The 21523-nt window shown below is 42.9% G+C and overlaps 1 protein-coding gene across 1 annotated transcript; it reads left to right on the top strand.

The window, feature by feature from the left end:
* The first annotated feature begins 714 nt into the window (after positions 1–714).
* Positions 715–13208, top strand: LOC116383758 (CD109 antigen-like). Its single transcript, XM_031847834.1, has 32 exons — positions 715–794; positions 925–1076; positions 1167–1195; positions 1316–1549; positions 1662–1790; positions 1909–1948; positions 2831–2912; positions 2994–3099; positions 3204–3300; positions 3389–3498; positions 3588–3779; positions 4066–4170; positions 4304–4366; positions 4854–5024; positions 5124–5276; positions 6009–6078; positions 6254–6338; positions 6437–6554; positions 6862–6975; positions 7156–7374; positions 7471–7612; positions 8248–8424; positions 8583–8664; positions 8740–8971; positions 9140–9314; positions 9891–10081; positions 10201–10356; positions 10503–10568; positions 11213–11352; positions 11490–11646; positions 12704–12806; positions 12963–13208. The coding sequence occupies exons 1-32, from the start codon at positions 715–717 to the stop codon at positions 13163–13165; spliced, it is 4173 nt and encodes a 1390-aa protein (XP_031703694.1). The 3' UTR covers positions 13166–13208.
* Positions 13209–21523: the final 8315 nt, after the last annotated feature.

Here is a 21523-nt window from a genome sequence, read left to right as displayed (position 1 = left end):
GAAGTCCCATTTTTCAGTTTAAAATTGAACGTATTTCCGTGACTTATCACCATTTTCTCCCGTGACAAAGCCTCAGTAACACCCCGCTGTTCTGTTATCACAAAGTAATTCAAATGGCAAACCTGTTTACCACATACTGTGGCTGAACCGCAACTCTATGGATTTGCTTTCCGAGGATGGGGTATAAAGTATTGAAATGTTTACAAAAGCAACACAGATTCAAATAGCAGCTTCTTAGTTTTCAGATAACCCGTCAAGAACACAACTCTCAGGTGGTTTTGTGTCAACACATTACATGCAGGCTTGTGTTCTCTCTTGACATTCAAGACGGGCTTTCTTCTCAGTATGGATACACCGCGACGACTCTCTCTGTGCTTTGGACAGATTGTCAAATCCTTAACGAAAAAGAGATAGATGAGACACATCCCCCTGGGCAAAGGCGTTAAGAGTGTGTGAACTCCTCCTTTGTGTGTGACAAAGAATATACGTGTGATAATATGTGCATGCATCCGTGTGTGTGTGTGTGTGTGTGTGTGTGTGTGAGAGAGAGAGTGCGTATAAACGTGCGAGTGCGGGCCCCATGGGATGTTGGTGGACAGACAGGGGGGGGAGGGGTTTCGTAAAGCGTAGGTCCAGGTCACTTCACGACGCGGTCGCTGTCAGTTTGGTGTCTGAGCCAGGCGTTGAACGTGTGGCAAAGCGCGGACCAGAAGCATGGATGGGATCTGGGCTCTGGTTGTGTGGGCGGGAGTTGTGTTTTCGGCTGTGCCTGGTTCAACCCAAGACTCATCCAGGTAAGAGAGACGTGGTCTTTTGATACAGCCCTAATACAATCTTAATCCATATATTGATGCAGTTTTTTAATCTCATGCTCCAACTTGTTTCACCAATCTATAACAAGCCATTCTTCCAATGTTCTACTAGCCCATTGTTTCTGATCACAAGTCCAGAGGTGGTGCATGCTGGGACACCCACTTCGCTGGCTATCACTGTCCTTGCTGACTTCCCTGGCAGGGTGATTGCTGAGATAGCACACGGCAACTCCAAAGTTGCCAAAACAGAGGACTTCCAAGGAGGTGATACTGCAGTGACGAGGAGGTTTTGGGTTAATTTGCAGAATCACTTTTGACTTTTTGGAGGGCTAAATTATCCATTTTGTTTTTCAGGTTTGACCAGAGTCCTCACAGTCCCTGCTGTGAGTATGAATTGTGTTTTTTTCTTACCGATAAGAGAAAAATACTTGGACATGATTAAATGACCTGTTTAACCTGATATCACATGTATGTGTCTAAAACTGCTGATACAATCGCTCCAGATTCTTGGATCTACAACTGCAAATTCCCCCTTAAGCTTGACGGTGAGGGTCTACAGAGAGAACGATCTCATTTTTACCAACACCACCACCCTCAGCTTCAGCCCCAGGAACGTCTCTACCTTCATTCAAACGGACAGATCACACTACCAACCAGGCGACACCGTCAAAGTCAGAGTTGTGTCTGTACAGATGGATAACCATCCGTACAAAGGCAGAGTGGATATCTCTGTACAGGTAGGCCTCTGTCTTCTGTGTGAAAAAACGAAGCCAGAGGAGTTGAATGAATCTTTAGCCGGGTATTGTGTGGTGGTGGGAGGTTTGACTGACATTCTTTTGTCACACGCAGGATCCCAGAGGGAACGTCGTCGACAGGTGGGAGTCCACGGGGAACCTGGGCATTGTATTGTGGGAATTCAGTCTATCCCAGACGATCCCAAATCCTCTTGGCCAGTGGGTGATCACAACCACAATGAATGTAGGGTTGGAATAAAGAAATAACTTCACTTTTGTGCAGCATGTTGTTTAAAATACTGCTCATTGAATTGAATAAGAAAAGGATCTTTCCATTCTACCTCCCATCCTCTTCCCTACAGGGCGTCACTGATGCGAGAGCGTTCACTGTGGAGCATTACGGTAATAGATCTATCAGTTTAGTGCAATATCTCTTTTTTTCTACCATACCAGCAGATGATGGCACTTTCAATCGGTCGATCAAGACTGAAATATCTCAAGAACTATAGATGGATTGCCATGTAATTTTGGTACCGAGTCATGGTCCCCAGAGGATTAATCCTACTGACCTTTCCTCCAGAAAAGTAGACCAGCGGTCTCCAGCCTTTTTTGCTCTGAGAGCTAATACCACAAAATGAAAGTAGCCAATAGCTACTTATAGCATAGAGTTAGTCATTTCTGTCTTCTTTTTATGGTCTTTTAATAACATTTCAGCCACCGCCAAAGGGCTTTTTTTGTGTTTCGTTAGGATGCGTTCCACTAACAGAAGCCTCTGTTGCTGCGTCAGCCTTTTTCATCAGTTTGGTAAACAGAGGCTGTTGTCTTTTAAGCGTCGTTTTCAGCTCCTTTATCTTCTGTGTTTGTAGAATGCAACTAGCCGGAAAGTCACGTGAAAAATTGCTGTGGAATTTGGTGAAGTGGCGCTTAACATTGACATTTCACTGACTTTGACACACACAATTGTTATTCACAAAAAACAACCCTGTTACCCATTCCTCATGAAAATAGTAGATGTTTTTCCTCTTATTGGCTGGCTATTTTTTTTGCGGTCATCGCCTAATGTTACGGCGCCACCGATGTAACTAAACTTAAAAAGTAGTGTGACTGGCAAAAACTGATTGTGATTGGGGGGGGGGGGGCATGTCTGTGACTTTGATAGAATAGAAATTTAAACAGGTTTACAAAGTGAATTTATGTTAGCTTGCGAGCTACTTTTGTGGAGACCCCTGCTATACTCTTAGTCTTGTTTGTAAGTAAACTTACTTACTACCATTCCTGTTGCAGAGCATTCTCACTTTGAAGTGCTGCTCAAGACACCTTCCCGGGTCCTCGTTGGAGAGGACATATCAGGATCAGTGAGAGCACTGTGAGTTCAATTAACTCGTGCAAATCAATAATATCCCATTTAGACATATGATCCAGTACTTTATATTTGTATTCCCTCTAGGTACCCCAGTGGACGACCTGTACAAGGAACACTAACTGTCTCAGTCACTCTGGCGCCCGCTATGCCCAATACTGCATCGCCATTCGTGCAAACACAAACTAAATCGGTGAGGTCTTAGTGTAGCACATTTATGAAAGATAGTTTACAGTTAGTACAGTAAGTATCTCTGTACTAAACCGCATCGGCTGACTTTTGACCGTTGTTTTTCAGATCTACGGGTCAACACAGTTTTTCTTCAGCAACGATCTGCTTCAAGGAATTGGCAGCAGCGTGCACGTTGCCGTCTGTGTTACTGACAACTCCACAAGTGAGATATATTTTGAAACTACGTTGGATTCAAGCATCCCAGTCGCACCTTCCAAACCATTCTGTTACATCATCTCTTGTCACCCAAGGATCTAAAGTGAACAAAACTGTTGAAGTCCGACGCATGAGGAACACATTCCAGCTTGCGTTCCATGATTCGCCACCGACACTGAAGCCGCCTCTACTCTTCGTCACACAAGTGAGTGGATTATTATTATGCTGTTTATTCAACATCTATTTTTAAACTGATGTTCCCATTTCATTTCCTTCTCTGCGTCTCCTCCACAGCTGAGGATCTCTAGATATGACGGAATGCCACTCAGCGCTCGGGATCTGACTCAGTCTGCTGCGATTGAAGTCACTCAGAGAACATCCACGGTGAACGCTGAACCTACAACTCTGACACTCCGAGTGCCGGAGGACGGGAACATCCACATTCAGTTAGAGTTACAGGATCAAGTAGGGATGCTTTTTATTCGGGTGAGTATTTTTGATTAACAGTACAAGGAATGTTGGTCCTCTGGGAGAAGCAGTCTCGTTGTATGTAATACGAGAAGTTTCAGTGTCGAAAGAAAATCACCCCAAGACCCATAAACTTAATAAGTAGAGTGTAAGCAAACTTCCTAAGATTATGAAACTATTTACTTTCTTAATTTTTAATAATCTTTTTTCTTCAAAACATCAGCAACACACATTGATGATGTATTTTATGAGGTTCAAATGATTAGTTATGTTCATATTTTCTGTTTCTTGTGTTTACATTCAGGCAAGATTCCAATCCAGTGAGGAGACTCTGACGGTGTACAACAATCACATTTCTCCCAGCGGCTCCTATATTCAGATCTCCCCAATCGACACCTTACCGGCACAGGTAGCTCTTAACAAATATCTAGCACCAATGCGGTACGTCGGCAAAAGAAATATTACAGCAAACATGCCGACAGTAGATGATGCTGATAATGCAACGGAGAGACATAACTCGCATGACGTGTTTAACTTTTCAGATTCGATTGCCTCTTCAGATAGCTGTGAAGAGCACATTTCAACCAACTGAGCTGCACTTTGTGGTATGTTTGGTCAGATAATATCACATCATGCAAATAAAAATAAAAAAGGAATTTTCTTTTCTGCAATAACGACATATTGCATGTCTAGATAAGGAACCTTAAAGACAGAGTGCTGTTAAGCTTGTCCAATGAGTTTGATCACATCTATCTCGGGTGTTTGGTTAATGGATAAGGTGGTGAAAACTTGATTGCTCAGGGTTGAAACCCAAACACTTTTGAGTTTGATGTAATCATTTTTCTTTCATGTTTTATTTGAGTACATTGTTTTGCAAAAGAAAAGCCATAAACAAGTGTGCGAACCAAGTGAGGTTTACATATCTTGGTCTATACCGACCTTAAATCTATCTATCTATAATCACTATGCTAAAATATTGTATGCTACACGGAATGATCATTACAGGAATGTCTGGACTTTCCTGTGCTTAGTGAAATATTGGAAGAAGTTTGTGGTTCGTGCAAAGATCAAATACTGTGTTTGTACTTCCAGGTGAGCTCTGGAGGTCAAGTGGTGGCTGCCGGGACAAAGACTTCCTCCTCTTTTTCTCTGACCCCAACAGTGTCCTGGTCCCCTGAGGCCTGCGTCACTGTCTACTGCATCCTCTCTGACGGAGAGGTCACCATGGACACGGCGCACATCCCCATCAACCAACACAACTATGTAATTTCATCTTGTCAACGTGTTCGATCATATTATTCTGATAGTTGCAGGATTCTGCCCGGTCCTGTCTGTGATACGCTGTGTGCTCGCTTTCCTCAGGGGTCTCTGAGCTGGAGCACCGACAAAGCTCAGCCAGGTGAACAGGTGTCTCTCACCGTGACGGCTCTCGAACCGAGATCCCAGCTGGGAATCGTGGTGATGGGGGCGCATGGTGACGCTCCGCGGGCTGACCTCGACTTAAAAGTGGAGCAGGTGTGACGACCCGTTTTAATTTGCCAAAGCCCTGAAAGGTTTGAAAGTCTGATATCTTCAGACAAAAGACAAAACATCATCTCTGAAACTTAAACTCCTGTGAACCTTCAGAAAGTCACTTGTTTGGATACTGTCCGGTTTGCTTCATTTCCCCCCCCCCTCATTTCACAGTTTCATTGCAAAGCCCCCGTCTTCCCGGTCTCTTAATCTGTTGTAAACACTTCACACTTTTCCCAGTTAGATACTGTATGGCGGGCGTATAGTGTGCGGCCACTAAACCGGTTAGTCTGAGTGTAAACCATCTGTCTGCTTTGTTAGGAGATGACTGCTGTTTCTATGAACTGGTAACTTTAGTGTGCTGGGTCCAGGACCTGAGGGTTACTGATGGATGCAAGGTGGAGGAAACAAAAGCTTCACCACAGTGGGCTGTCTTAAACTGACCTTTCCCCACCTCCAAATCTCTGGCGCCGCGTATTGTGTCTGGTACAATAGATCAGTTTAACAAGCGAGCTCTCCTCGGGCATTTACAGAGTTTTACTCCTTATATCACCTGCTGAGACCTGACCTATATTTTACTGGCTGTTGCACTAATGATGCATGATCTGATAGTGGACGTCTCAGTACAGGCTTTTCATGCCTGTACTCCAAAAACTGCTTTTAGCTGTAATATTAGCAGCTATTGTAACAGATTTACCCATTGTTATCATCTTCTTTGTATCTTTCACTCCACAGGAATGTAATATTAGGATGCTGACCAATGCCAGACTGTATCAGAAAAACAAGCCCGATGGACCCACAAATGGTATGATATTAAATAGTACACTGAGTCAACGTGATCCTTTTTAGAATAGCATCTACATTCCATTTGGAGTCCCTCTGGGGACCATTTAGGATTTGTCCCACAATTTCCACTGGATTTTATCTTCATCTTTCCGCTACTTGTACAGTACTGATCTCTTCTCTCTCTTCTTTTTAAGACGGAGATGACCTAATGGTAGAGAAGTACTGGAGCCATTGGATGGATGCCACTGAATCCTTGCTGTGGTTCGACACTAGTGTCAGGTGAGTGCTGAGAGGGACATATGCTGGTGATTCAAATGAGTGCTCAGTGATGTGCTCAATAAATTCAGTGTTGCGCTTTTGTCTGTCACTTCTATCAGTATTCAAACGTGGATAAGTGAGAAAATAACAGTGCCAGATGGCGTTATGTCTTTGAGAGCTTTTGCACTGGTGATGTCAGACAACCTGGGTCTGGGCTTCACTCCGGTGCCACAAAAGGTAACTAAATATTCACTATAGCCTCTATATATCAGTGATGTTTCTCAAATATGGAGTTTGTATTTCCCACAAATCTAATTGCTTCCTTTTTGCAAGGAAAGGAAAAGGGCCTGGAGACACGGGGAGTGATTTGATTTTCATTTTTTTTGTAAACAAACCACAAAGTATTTGCACCATAAAGAATTGCAGCTTTAACAATGTTCAAGGTTGTAAGCCTAACGAGCCCTGTTCCATAACTTTTAATATCCGCTGTTAACAATGTTAGCCGAAGTTGCTTTTGAATCGGTTTATGTTCTCTCATTCACAGCTCACCGTGTCCAAAGATTTTTCCTTGTCTCTGGATGTCCCATCGTACCTCATCAGAGGAGAGGAGATTGTGCTGGAGGTGAACATCATCAACCATTTAGAGCATGACGTAGAGGTATGGAGGACTACATTTGTGGAATATTCTGGCTAAAATAAGACTGGTAAATCGTCTGAACTGGAAAATATGACTTTACTCCCTCACTGATGATTTATTTGTACCTTCCACTAATCACTGTCATTTATGGCACACAGAAGATGGTACATTGTTTGTTTTAAAAGACGTTCCTCTCAACAGGTAATCGTGCTGCTAGCACAGAGTGAGGCCTTTGAGTTTGTTTTGGCAGACAGAGGGGATGCCTCGGTGGTAAATGCCCGAAAACTCACCATGGGGAGTCATGCGGCTGCTTCAGCACTGTTCCCTATAAGGCCCGCGGGTCTGGGCGAGATGGAAATATCTGTGGATGCCGTATCCGCGGAGGCCTCAGACAGCCTTCTTTGGAGAGTGCTTGTGAAGGTGTGGTATGATGAAAAAAAAAAAAAGTGTTTTCAGAAATGTAACGTGCTGCGTGGCATGCGATTCATCCTATAAATAACTTCCATGTTCCCGAAGCCTGAGGGAGTTGAACAGTCCTTCTCGAAGACTCTGTTCCTGGAGATGGCCCCGTTGAAATACAACAGTTCCAGATCCATCTCCTTCTCCTTTCCACCAGATGTGGTAGCGGGCAGTCAGAGGGCCTATGTGGCAGTGGTTGGTACGTCCACGATTTTGTCCTCCCTATTGTGCGAGTGGGAGTTCCATTTTAGCGCTCTTCTTGTTTACTTGAAGTCAATTAGGCATGCATAATATGTGCCCGCATTGTCCTTTGTGAATAGATGATGATTTTGGGTATATGTCCTGAAAACATTTGGGTGCTGAATGTTGAAGAATGGTGAATGATGGACATCAAATAGGAAGGCAGATTCCGAGCAGCTGTCCGGCTGTTGGACTTGGCTCCTTCCAGGTTGAGGGATGTTGGGATTTTGTCATGGTAGAAAGGAAAGCCTCTATATTTTCCTCAGTTGGAGCCCAATGTGTGGTTTCTGTGCTTGTTGTGATAGTGAGCATTACTAAAACATCAAGCAAACATGCAGGATGAAGTTTGTTGTCTACTGTGTAACTTTCTACTTGTGATGGTCTTCATTAGCTTCTTCTCCATTCCTCCGTACCTTGTAACTTTAAGATTTCCTAAATCGTAGTATGTAGTATGGTAAAGCTGGGAAACGTTATAATAATTCCCAGTACAGACACTTTCTGTGCCCTTTTTAGGTCTGTTAAGACTGAAAGCTATTCTTGAATATGTGCAACAGTTAAATCTCTCCTCCTTCCCTCATGTACTGCTTTACACAGGTGATATCTTGGCCTTGTCCATCAGAAATTTGGATTCGCTGGTTCAGTTGCCCGTTGGCTGCGGGGAGCAGAACATGATCCACTTTGCTCCAAGTATTTATGTAATCCAGTACCTGGACAGTTCAGTTGAGGGCAATAAAGAGATCAGGAGCAGGGCTCTGGGCTACATGATGGAAGGTAAGCAGCCCTGAGTCACCAACGTAGAGTAAATGAACTGTATACAGTATTAATCTATGAGTAAAGTTAATTCATGTGCTCCTCAGATGCAATAGGGCATCTTGTGAGCGACGCTTTATTGGATTCAATTTGAAACTTGTTCTATTTTCTGCTGTAAGGATATCAAAGACAACTGTCCTACCAACGAGATGATGGCTCATTCAGCGCTTTCGGAGCCAGCGACACCTCTGGCAGCACATGGTAGGTCACCGGTGGAACGTTTTTTTCACTGGTTTAAAAAAGGACTCTAACGGTCCTTCTCTCTGTGGTTTCCAGGTTGACAGCCTTCGTGCTGAGGTGCTTCCTCCAGGCTCAGTCCTACATGCAGGTAGACCAGAGTGTCCTGACCAGAGCCATGACTTGGCTCTTGAGCCACCAGGGGCCCCAGGGTGAGTTCAGAGAGGTGGGCAGGTTGATCTCCACGGAAATACATGGAGGACTGGATGGTGGGTCAGTGGGACTCACTGCCTATGTACTGATGGCACTGCTGGAGGACGACAGCTACGTGGTGAGTTATGGGGAACTTGTGTATTTTAATAAGTTACGTTATGGGATTAAAAATGTAGTATACATAATGTAGTATAAAAAAGTGTATATCATATGTTTGGCAAAGAAGTCAGTTGATAGTAGTGGTGCAATGGCTCATAAAACTCTTGTCTGGTTTGTCTGTGTGAAGGACAAGTACCCAGGGAATGTGTCCCTGGCTCAGAGGTACCTGGAGAGCAAAGTGTCCAGTGGAGCGGTGGTCAGTAACTACAGCCTGTGTCTGGTGGCCTACGCTTTAGCTCTGACCAATAGTCCTGTGGCGGAAACTGCCCTAGATGAGCTCAGCAGGAGAGCTGACTACAGAGGTAATTTAGCAGTTTATTTCATGTTCAGGAATGTGCAAAAGTCACATATCTACTTCAATACCTTCTTATAATAATTATTATTATTGATGATAATGCAGTGAAAATGCCATGATATGGATGATATGTTGGACTACATTACTATTTGATAAATATTTTAGGAGCGCCTTGATGCGAATTTAAAGTCAAATCTCAGATTAGACTTTGCAGTTCATAACTGCTTGATCAGCACATTCATTGTGGCTAAACAACAAAGGTTGCTTTCAATTAGCAATGTAAAGAGATGTTGTATGGGGATGACTAGAAGTCAGAGAGGAGTTTGCAAATGTTTTCTACCACCAATGATTAAAATATTCTGCAGGCCGAAATATAAAACGTGTTGCTTTAGCAACCCTGAAATACTAATCGTTGATTTACAGGCTGCAACCATAAAAAATGACTTGTGGCTCCTATGTCTTTGGGCAATTTGTAGGTAGTTACTGTGTTGTGCCAACATCTGGCCAAGTGCTAGAATTTGTGAGTGGGTGAGATTGTGCAGCACATAAATCTAATTCCGTAAGTTTCGATTTTGTTCCAAAGATGGAGTCAGGATGTGGGGATCCTCGGCTGGCCTGGAGTCACATGACTGGCAGACGCGCTCAGCACAGATCGAGATGGCCTCTTATGTGCTGCTGGCTCTTTATTGGCGCGGCAGCTTGGTGGAGGCCATTGAAATCTTGAAATGGTTAAGCGAGCAAAGAAACCATTTAGGAGGCTACGGGACCACACAGGTGACACCACGCCCGCTGTTGTTGCTCGAGAAACTGACATGTAGCTATATAGCTGGAAATAGAATTAAGACCCGTTTGTTCAAATACACATTAAACTGGCGGAACATTTTCTTTCTCAGGACACAGTGGTTGCCCTCCAGGCTCTGGCTGTTTACGCTGCCTTCAGCGGTGCCAACGCCATCAAACTCCGACTCAACATATCCGCCCCGGCGTCTTCATTCGTGTCACTTTTTACCATCAACTCCACCAACTATCTGACGTATATGCGCCAAGAGGTAATGGACCTGGTTGGAATCCTGTGCTCGTAGCGTGCTTGATATATTGAATAATATATGTGATAGTGTATTTAGTGTACCATGTGACTATACTGTTGTCATCCTGGGCTTTCTTTGTTTGCCTTCTTTTACTTTATGTTTCTTAGATCAATTCTGACAAAGATCTGAACTTAAATATATACATGGAGGGAAGAGGATTTGCAATATTGCAGGTACAGTAAGACAACATTAGATTAGTTTGGAGCTTTAGTATGAATCCTGCGAAAAACAATCCCTTCTTTAAGGAAAATGTAACTCCACAACCTCCCATAATGCAGGAATGTTTCCATACTTCAAACATCAACATTAAACTGGTTTAACAACTGTAGCATGACCAGAAAAAATTGAACACAGCAGCTGTGCATGGTGGCTTCACCCAGCACAACGTACTGCATTGTATGTGCTAAACCAAAACAGCAAAATGCAAATGTGGCATGATCATGGACTCCCAGCAATTAACATCTGGAACGCATACTGTAGCTTGAAGTCCTTTAGTGTCTCCGGATCAGATCACTCACAGGAGGACTTTGGTGAGAGGTTAATCTTTTCATTATGCTCAATACTACAAACCACCAAATCCTGTTTATACTTCCATGATTCAATACTTTATTGTTGGAACAAATACAGAGATGCAATCTTTATTTCATCTTTGCTTTATGGAATGGAGAGATTCCTACAACGATGCTGTTATTGTGACGTTGAGGCATTTGAATTTAATCATCTCCATTACTGACTCGTATATTAGCAGTATATTTAAGCTCTTCGCCACTAAATCTAAGTTTTTTACATTTTTAAACATCTCCATGAATCCATCCAGATGAATATCTTTTACAACTTGGAGACCAAAGCTTTTTCACAGAACCTGCAGCACACCAAAGACGAGGAGGCTTTCTCATTAAGTGTTGATGTTACTGAGGAAATAGACAACAGTCACATGCTGTTAACTATATGCACGGGGTAAGTACTACAACACAGATGGTTGGTCAAATATGCCTGCATTTATGACTTCATTCATATTTTGTGAATGTCATGCATGTCAAATATCCTGCAAGACAAGGGACTATAACCATGTACATCTTCCTTGTCCTCTCTAGGTTAAAGGACAATCAGGTGATATCTCATACGGGCATGGTTATACTGGACGTGGGCATGCTCAGTGGTTTCAGTCTCTCTCCTGGAGCAGCTGGCCTTACTGATCTTATCAGAAATGTGGATATACTTCCTGAGAAAGTCAGCCTCTACCTAGATTCAGTAAGTGTTTCACCATGTGCTCATTTCACGGTCAGGCATGAAATGTTGAGGACGGCCACATTGTAATTGTACTTTGTCAAACCAGAACAATCTTATTGGTCGTGTTAAATCGTCACGGTTGGAGCTCACGAATAGAACTGTTTGACTAACCCGAATCAGATCTCTTTGGTTTTTTTGGCCTCTTTGTTAATTATTCAATTGATTATAAAGCCGTCAAACCCATTACATGTAATTTGTGTGTCATTTTCAAATGACAACTCCTCAGGTCATTAAAAGCCCCACACTCAAAGAGCAAACCCTGAGAACATGACCTCTGTGTCCACAGTGGTAGCTGCAATAAGGGTCCGGTCCTGAAAAATTAAGCTCATGCGGAAGTGCCTTAACCTTTTATTATTTCTACTGGCCAGCAGGGGGCGACTCACTCATCTGGCTGCAAAAAGAAGTCAGATTGTATAGAAGTCTATGAGAAAATGACCCTACTTCTCACTTGATTTATTATCTACGTACACATTGTAACCATGAGTTTATGGTCTCAATCGCTAGATTCAAGTCTTCTTCAATACAGCATGATGTACATTTAGTATATCATGGTCCCATTTAGAGTAAAATACACAATAAAGCAGGGTATGCTTTAGGGCGTGGCTACCTTGTGATTGACAGGTTGCTACCACGGCATTGTCCGGTGTGGGAGTCCGTGTTTACGTTTTGGAACTTAAACTCTAAAAAACAAGATGACCACAGCAAAAATGCTGATCTCAAGGCTTCAAAACAGTAGTTCACAAACCAATGGGTGACGTCACAGTGAATATCAATTTCTTATATACAGTCTATGGTCTGCAAAGAACCACACTTTTCTTGTTCAGTACATTTTAAAGTGTAATTGAGGAGGAGAATATGAGGGCTGCTGTATTAGGCTTCCCTAACTTAAAAGAAAAAAATGATTACCTACATCAGGTACATACCTGTATTCACAAGAACGAATAAGGTAATTAAATGTTGTATTGTGTAGTATTGTGTCTTCATGTCGAGACATTCACTTTTCTGGTCGCATTTGCAGCTGAACAAGTCAGAGGTTTGCATCAGACTTCCAGTTATCAGAGATTACAAAGTGGCTCGCGTACAGGATGCTGTGGTGCGGGCTTACGACTACTATGAACCCAGTGAGTACAGTTACAGTTAATTAAATTCTGCTCTGTCTCATGTTGGACTGAGAAAAGTCAAGACCACTAAAACATACTAGCAAGCATGACTTTTCAGTGACATACACACGGTACCATGTACTGACTATCATACGATTATTTACCCCCATCTCACAGCGAGAAAGGCAACACGAACATACAACTCCGACTTCCTGCACAACATGAATCTGTGCTCCTTCTGTGGTGAGAACTGTGATCGCTGTCGGCCTGGAGTCACCATCACCGTGAACTCCCCTCAGTCGTCTCGCTCTGTAGGCAGCGCCACCTGCAGCTTCATCGGCCTATTTCTTGGAGCCACTGCTTCTTTTATTGTCGTCTAATTGGAATGAATTATAGCTAAGATACAATCAGACATAATTATATAATATTAGCATGTATGTTAATATGCACTGGATGCAATCAAATGGTTTTTTTTAAATACTTAAATAATTTTTAAAAAGTTATTTCTTGACGAGTGATTGTAATATTTAGAGGCCTGTTTGCATGCAGCTCTTTTGCTTAGTGCACACGACTTCTACGGTTTATGAAGTGTTTTGTATTATTTCTTGACATAATGTGAATGAGAAATGACTGTCTTTGGAAACCTATCAGTCAAATTTAACTCATGTACTTGTATTTTGGTTCAATGGAAAACAAATAAAAGAATTTCTCTACTTGGGGTCATGAAAGCTGCCGTCCTCCAGTATGGTTTCATGTGTTGACTGGAATGAAAGCTTCAATAAAAGAACTCATGTTCAGCTGGCAACAGAACAAATGGAAATGTACCACATGTGTCCTGGTGTCACCACCGCAGAAAATGCAGACATGTTAAACTGCCGGAAGTCATACAAAAATCGAAAATAAGATTTATTCGACAGGCTTGCTCTGCTTTACCGGCTTTAATGGGTTTTTACTCGTGCTGATATGCAACAGTCCTGCGTGAGTGAACCAGACCTAACTGAGTTAGGGGTCAGGGGTCAGGGTTAAATATGGCACAAAGGAAGAAAATGCCCCTTCAGATCATTTGGAGCGATGTGAAATCGACCATTCCCCTCTGCCACATCACGAAACGTTGAGCCAAAGGAATGCAGACTGATCTGGAAGGCACACATGTAAGTCATCACCAGATAGTAATCAGGCCTGACGCTGCTCAAGTATCATGAATGTTATTTCAAAGCTTTTCAGCCTACTGTGTTCACTCCATGGGATATTTCATTTTGTACAACATAAACATTTCACACCATGTCCACATGACCAAGATCAGTAATCAATCATTTGAATGTGGAAGGGAGGTTTGTTTTGTCGCTAAATCTGACCTTTGACCTCTTTGTAGGTCAGCGTCACTCTAACCTAACTCTGTCTATTTTTAAAGAAAAGAATATGTTGTGTTGATGTCTGTTTCTTATCTGCAAGATGTTTTATAATGCTCATTGGGCAAAGCAACTTCCCTCAAAGGGCAATAACGCAGACATGGAATGAAGTTGAGGATATAAATTGTTAAAAAAATACTTTTAAACCCTTAACTTTTGGCTTCATTTGAACGTAGTAAATCGTTACAACTTGTGAGATTATCTCCCACGATTGCTTCCCTTGCTTTAGTCTTCAAATTAAACCTTTTAAATGAAGTGAATCCATCAGTAAAGATAACTGACCACAGCACTGTGGCATGAAAACAGCTACAGAATTGCAGCAAAGACAGATCCTGTTCTTTTAGTAAATACAGTGAAGTTTGGATATCCCAAATTTTGACCATATATGACCACACTGTCTTGCGCTTATTCTGTGTACTCACATGTGTTCCCGTTATAAGACTTCACCTTATAGAACCATGTTGCTCTAACTGAAACTACACACCGGGAGCTCACAGGAGATTTATGCATCTTCATAAAAAGGGGAACACTTTCAAAAAAATCATGAGTAGATAGCAACCACGCTGCCACAGTGTACCCAACGCATCAATAAATTAATTCCATACAGTCCCCATAATAATGAACACCGTTTGTAACGTCTCTTGGCAATTTCCTCAAGCTTTCTTCCACAAAATAAACCCTGAGAGGTTGTAGTACCGGTCACACCAACACTAGATGGCAGTCTTGCTCTCACAATAGCCACAGTTTTAAAGCATAGGTGCAAGCCATTATTAAGTGATACTATCACAAACAGGAAACCCTTTTGGCCGGCACACTTTCCTGTCTGGGATTTAATGATAACTTTGCTGTTACCACTAAATACAACAAGTGGGTGTGATACCAGGCATAATATTTACTCCACCATAGTGTTGATGCATTTCAGCAGAGTGCATGTCATGTTCGAAATAATTAAGCAAGGTCCCATCGTGTCCTGTATGCAGTCTGAGAACCAAACTGCCTGTAAATGTGTGTGTGGGATAACTGTGGATCAGGCAACAAAAACAGCGTAGGGGCATTCACTGGTCATGATGTCATGTGTCTACTATGTCAGAGGGTTGACAACTGCCTAATGCGGTGGCCTTAACTGACAGAGAGCTCAGTTAAGTGCAGTGGAGGTATTAGGACTTGATGATGAGTTGAGGGGAGCTCTATCTTAGCATAAAGATGTATGGGAGAGAGAGAAAAAGAGACTTACGTCGTTTGTCTTTCCCCACTTTGTTATCTAGCTATGAAGAGCAACGGGAGATTAAAAGGAAGAAAATGTAATATAGCCCAACGTGAAAGATTTTGCAGGAACCGCTTCACTATTTCTGCAGACGTTCCTGGAGCTTCGGGTTGGGGATCATACCATGCCCAAGAAATAATACTGAGCTCTAAATAGATCAGGCCCATTGAGTCTGATGACGTTTATTAATATTTCCCCCACGTCAATGGCAAGTAATGTTGGCAGCGTGGTAAACAAAGTGAAGGAGACGTTTATTTATGAGCCGATCTTCTCCGGGTGAGAGCTTGTAGAGGAACATGCGAAATGTTGTCGTTGGACTCGCTGTGACAGAGGGCAAGATGGAGTGGGAGTGTTTGGTCCAAATATGTAATTCACCTCAACAGCAGGCGTCGCGGATGAATCTTCAAAAGTGGACGTGTTGAAGTGCTGAGAGGAATCTGTCTCGTGATGAACGGATTTGATCAAACGCACTCATCAAAGAGGAGAAGTCGGTTGACAGCGCTGCATATATATAAGTGTAATGCCCTCGTTGCTTTCAAACCGCAGTTATTTTGTGCAAGACTTTGTGGCTGGGAAGCGTTTCCCGGCAATGCTTCATTTTAGAGCAACATCTATGCCAAAAACATAGATACTAAATGGCTCCCTGTGGCCCCCGGCTCCAGATGACATCAGTAGGAAAGAATCGCCATTTCAACAAACAACCACATCAAATGGAAACCTAACATTGTGTCGGGACAGAAATCGGGGGGGGGGGGGGGGGGGGCAGCAACAACAAAGATGAATTGAAAGGAAACTCCCTGGCGATGCTACCTAAACGACTGCGATTCGGGGAAGAGGGTGATGCATTTGTTTGGCAAGGCAAAGTCCCTTTGAGCTTCCATCCCACCCAGAGTGAGCGTGTGTTTGCACAACCCCCAGGCAACCCTGCGCAGACCGGCCCAGACGGATGAATCCATCACAGACAGAGGGGACTCCAGAGGAACAAAGCAGGGCTGACGCTCCACTCAGTCATCCCTGATCTTATCACTGTGGGCTGATCCTCTCAGGTAGAGATGACCCCAAAGAAGAGGTGTCTGGTTCATTCTTCGTCATCACCAGAAGATTAAGTTATTAGTGTCTGTCAGGCCAAATGTCTGCCTATGTGAGTCACTTTCCTTTCATGTATCAACAGGTCAACTTCATGTGTTTATGTCTGGTATGATCTGCTACGAGCCCAATGAGACATAATACAAACAAGAATCCAGAATTATAAACTACGTATCGTGGCCCTGCACGGATACCTCTTAAACGCCAGTCACAGATCTGTTCATAAAATGTGTAAGTGATAAGAATTATGAAAATGCACATTTGCTGTATTGATGTCCAATGTCAGACGATTGGTCAAACCACCACTTTGGAACCACTTTGATGCTCTGACTTTTTCTTCCAGTGCGTCAATGAGGTTGACGTTTGTGAGTTAGATGTCTATTGCGCATGCTGCATGAAATTTCGTCCAACCATTCATCTCTTCCTCACAGATTTCACAGCAACTTCGAATGACCATTTCCACCCCTTTCCAGCCCCACTGATGTTTCAGTGCAACAGAATGAATCGGTTTTCATTGCGGTCAAAGGTCATCATTGGGGAGAAAGGCTTCAACGGTGCCACCTTTTGGAGTGTGATTGATTGATTCCGTCTGGCTCAAGGTGGTTTCTTGACTCCCCGCTTCTGGGCTCCATTTATCCAGGCCTCACACTTGGCATCACCCGGTGAGTCACTTCAGACTCTGGGGTTCTGTTAAATCTTTGTGAGAATGAATGATTCACAGTACAGACTAAACTAACCGGTACACACACACACACACACACACACACACACAGAGGGAGAAAACACACCAAATTCCGCGATGACTTCTCTCACTGAGGTGCTCTCCTAGTTTTCCAGTCACTTTTCACCGGGGTCAGTTTCGCTGCCCCAGATTCAGCTGTCACACATTTCCTCAACCTCATGGGCCAATTAGAGTAATCAGAAACAGGTGGGAATAGGATTCTACCACTGCTCCTGTATGTGCAAATGTATTTGTACTATACGCAGACATAAGACAGAGACAAAGAAGAAGACGGTTTATGTGTGCGGAGGGCGGGGGGGTTTTATGAAAGCACCACATGTTTGTTTGCACAGACATGTCTGGCTGACATGGGATTATTATGCATCTAGTTCCTGCAGTCTGATTAGGACCCAAACACTGTCTTAAAGTGTCCGAATCCACTGCTTTGATTACTCCACATGGAGGAAACGCACAGGATGTGCAGTTCAACACGTGTGACGTGAGGGTTCATGCAGTAGCAGGGTACACGGGACTGCTGAATGGAGGGGTGCTGGGAAAATAAATGCTCCCGCTCCGTTATTCCACTGACGTATGGCTCGATGATAACGAGCACTTAAACGGTGGACCTGCTGGAAGTACTCGAGCCACAGTTGAGATGGAGTGTGCCGAGTAAGACGTGGCTTTCGTGTCTCGTCGGCTGTAAGCGGGTCATTAATGGCGTTTCATCTGATGAGTCAACACTTTACAATGTGCAATAAATCACTGAGTTGACGTAGAGGTCTCTCTCTCTCTCTCTCTCTCTCTCTCTCTCTCTCTAAAACTCAGAGGCGTAATATTTGCCTTCTGGTGCTGGGCTGCTGGCCACTTTCGGGCCAATACAACATAGTGAGTGACAGAGTTATGGGGAAGCATCCTGGGTTAACACAGGTGAGGTAATCAAAGCTTACTCTACCGGGAGCAAAATGTTGCCACTCCATTATACCATCATACGACGTGGCTGTATGTGTACGTATATGTTATTAGGTATGCACTCAGCAGTGGCATTCAGGCGTGGCATATTTTGTCAGCAGGTCATAAATCCAGATCATAAAAGGAATGCATTCTTTACCAATATGGTTGTGCACCTTCAGATGTGGCATTTGCATTTTTCAGATTGCTTAAAATGAATCTATACAGTCTCCTCAAGCTGATATTCAACTTATCCCCATTCATAGTCAAGTGAACATCCGACAGCAACAGCAAGGAAAGACGACATGTCTAGAAAACGGATTATGTGACAACCTCTGGCATTGTGAATCAGCTGTCTCTTTACAACCTCAGTGGAGCATGTAATGATTTCCATAATCATTTTTTCGCATCTCTGCCTTTCTGCCCCATTAAAGGAGATTTATTGGCAGCGTAAACGCTTGATCTGTTGATGATTCGGACTGATCTTAGGTGCCAAACATGCTGCGTCAATATGCCATATAGCTAATGTGAGGATAATGTGTTTCCCATTTCTCTCCTGGTAAGACAATGTGAGGAATTGTTTGGGATTTCTGCAGGATAAATACGGTGCAGTGCTGTCTTTCTTTGGCAACGGCAAAGCTGCATGTTGGGTGCAGCCCCAGATGTGCAAATGCAAACATACACCCATACAGTCATAAAGAAAAGTCTGAGGCAAGCATTATTTTAAAGGTGTGCTGCCAGACAGCATCTGCATGTACATGCACTGTATGACTGAGTGAACAAGCACTCCTCCCATGTGGAAGCTGCTGACACATGAAACACCTCAGGGAAACAAATTCGGTCTGCTCCTGACTTTTACACTTAACTCTAAACCACCCCTCCATACCCCCCTCAGACAGGCAGACAGACATAACAGGAATGTCTGTCCGGACGACATGTGTGACTAGCAGGAAAGAAACCGAGCAGGGGCCAATGGGCCGCGGTACACTGCTGTGCCAAAACAAGATGCTCTGAATGTCTGTTTTGTCAGTACTGCCGCACCACACACACCTCTGTTCAGTTACCTACAGCACTGGAGACACAGTAGTCTGCAGTATTTTGCACTTTAACATTTTTTTAATATACACTGTAAGGCATTTTTGCATGGATTTTCCTACCTCTACAGGCAGCTTTTGATTTGCATTCATGTCTAATAAGAGAATAAATTAGGAAACTTGCTTGAGTAATCATGCTTTTAATATTTATCTTAACAATATATATTCAAATAGTAAAAAAAACTGGTATTTGAATGTGATAATAAATATTTGTTTGTGAAAAGAACAGCACTACCGTGCCTGTCTGCCTCGTGCGCACTGAATGCACCGCATGATGGGAATCACACGTCACCTTCATTAATTGAAAGAAGGAATAATTCCAGCGAGGAAGTGACACTGTGTCACTTCTGACAGCAGCACTAAGTTACATCATGTAAACAAACCACGTACCTATCAGCTGTTCCTCTTTCCCCCCATTGCAGCCATTTTAAAAGCCAGCGACAGGAATAAATATGGCGTCCAACAAAAGTTCAGCTCAAAATGTCCTTTAAAGAAGTTGTTCTTCAGAGTCCTGTGGTCACTGTGAGGTTTTCCAAGCAATTAGCAGAGATTACACATAAGATAGTGTGTATATTTACTGGGCTTTGGAGGTGCAGGCAGTGGATTTTTCTTTATTTTTACCTTAGGACAGAGCAGAAGCAGCTTTTGCCCCCGCTTCTAGTCTTTATGCTAAGCTATGCTAACTGGCTGGTGGCTCGAGCTTCATATCTAACGTACAGATACATGAGTGGTATTGATCTCCTCATCTAACGCTCAGCAATAATACAAATAAGCATATTTCCCAATGTTGTAGTACCAACTATTTGGTAGCTTTGTGTGGACTAGCGTCTTCTGTGAAGCTGCGGGGGAATTTCACTGTCAGTCTTTCTTGTCTTGATTTTCAATCTTTTAGGGAGCTTTGTCTTCAGTCTGTATCCTTAGAAGCATAAAAGTAACATAAAAAGATGATTTTGAGTGCTCATCATCTGTCCAAACATCACCTTAGCACCGCCATTGTCATTATGACTACATGCGTGCTTGTTAGTCAGTTCCATGCTCGGACTCTCAATCTAAAGTCATTCTGTGTTGACAAGGAGACCCGGCACTTGAATTAAGACCATACATCTTTCTGTTCCCAGGTCTACAGTAGAGCCGTGACCTCTCTGTGCTCTCATCGTCCAGATCTGTGTCCCGTCTGCTTAAGTCTTCACCTCCGCCACTGTCAGCCCCGCTGTTCTTATTCAGATCTGCTCATACCAGACCGTACACTGTCAAGCTGCTGCAGTGTCTGCTGCTGTTGAATTATTGGTTTTACCCTGTGGAATTTCCCTTTATTTTCTAGCAGCTCTCTTCAGACATCTGAGGTCCACATGAGGCCGGTCGCTCGGTCATCTGCTGCCATGGATGCTCTCCAGCACTGGTTATGTGTAGCTGCCTATGTACCTGGAAACACGTTCAGTCCAGCACACCCCTTTGATTCACTGCACACTGTATATAAATACACACACACACACTCACGAGAACACATTGAAAGGATGTTTCACTTGGAATAAGTGAGATGAAATTCATTACAGTCCAGTGCTTGGGCACAAGGTGTCCATGACTCCATGACTGTGTTGTTGTATGCAAGCAAATTACAGTAAGTGATGATTTCTTATTTGGCGCATTGTATACTTGGCAGTCAATGTAGATCATTTGTCACAGAAAACTAGAGGTGGGCTGTGTTATGTTTAGGATATAATTTATTTCTTGGTAGTTGAGTATTAAAAACTGAAAAAAACAAGGTTGACTAAAGGCCTAAGAGGATACATTTAAAGGAATAGTTCGACATTTTGGTAAATATGCTTATTTGCTTTCTTGCTGAAACTTGAGAAATAGCTACTCGAACAAAATCCAGCATCTCTAAAACCCACTAATAAACATATCTCTTAATCTTCAGAAAAACCAGAAGAGTATAAATGACATGTTGTGGTTTTACAGTTATTGCTGCATTCATGTAATGAATACAAGGAAACAAAACCTCCAGTTATTCCGATTCGGGAGAGCTCACACATTATTCCAATAGGGTTACTTACCCCTGTTTCTAGCCTTACAATGACATCACTGCAATTCTAAATTAAAGCTTAAATTAGCAACTGTCCCTGTGGTACATTTTTTTGGAGCAGTTTGTAAAGAACTTCAAGAGAAGCATAATTCAAACAAATAGTATTTTTGGTTCTTTTGAAATTAGCTGAGTC

Source organism: Anarrhichthys ocellatus, unplaced genomic scaffold (assembly GCF_004355925.1).
Source record: "Anarrhichthys ocellatus isolate YVR2014 unplaced genomic scaffold, GSC_Weel_1.0 scaffold7, whole genome shotgun sequence".
Lineage (NCBI taxonomy): Eukaryota > Metazoa > Chordata > Actinopteri > Perciformes > Anarhichadidae > Anarrhichthys > Anarrhichthys ocellatus.
The sequence above is the reverse complement of the archived record's forward strand: the minus strand, read 5'-3'. Positions and strand labels throughout refer to the sequence as shown.

What these genes read in the sequence shown, in the direction of transcription:
- LOC116383758 (XM_031847834.1), top strand. Translation starts at nt 715, where the DNA reads ATGGATGGGATCTGGGCTCTGGTTGTGTGGGCGGGAGTTGTGTTTTCG. An exon ending in CTCTACTCTTCGTCACACAA is followed by an intron (nt 3,499 to 3,587) that starts GTGAGTGGATTA and finishes TCTCCTCCACAG; the next exon opens with CTGAGGATCTCTAGATATGA. An exon ending in TCACTCCGGTGCCACAAAAG is followed by an intron (nt 6,555 to 6,861) that starts GTAACTAAATAT and finishes TCTCATTCACAG; the next exon opens with CTCACCGTGTCCAAAGATTT.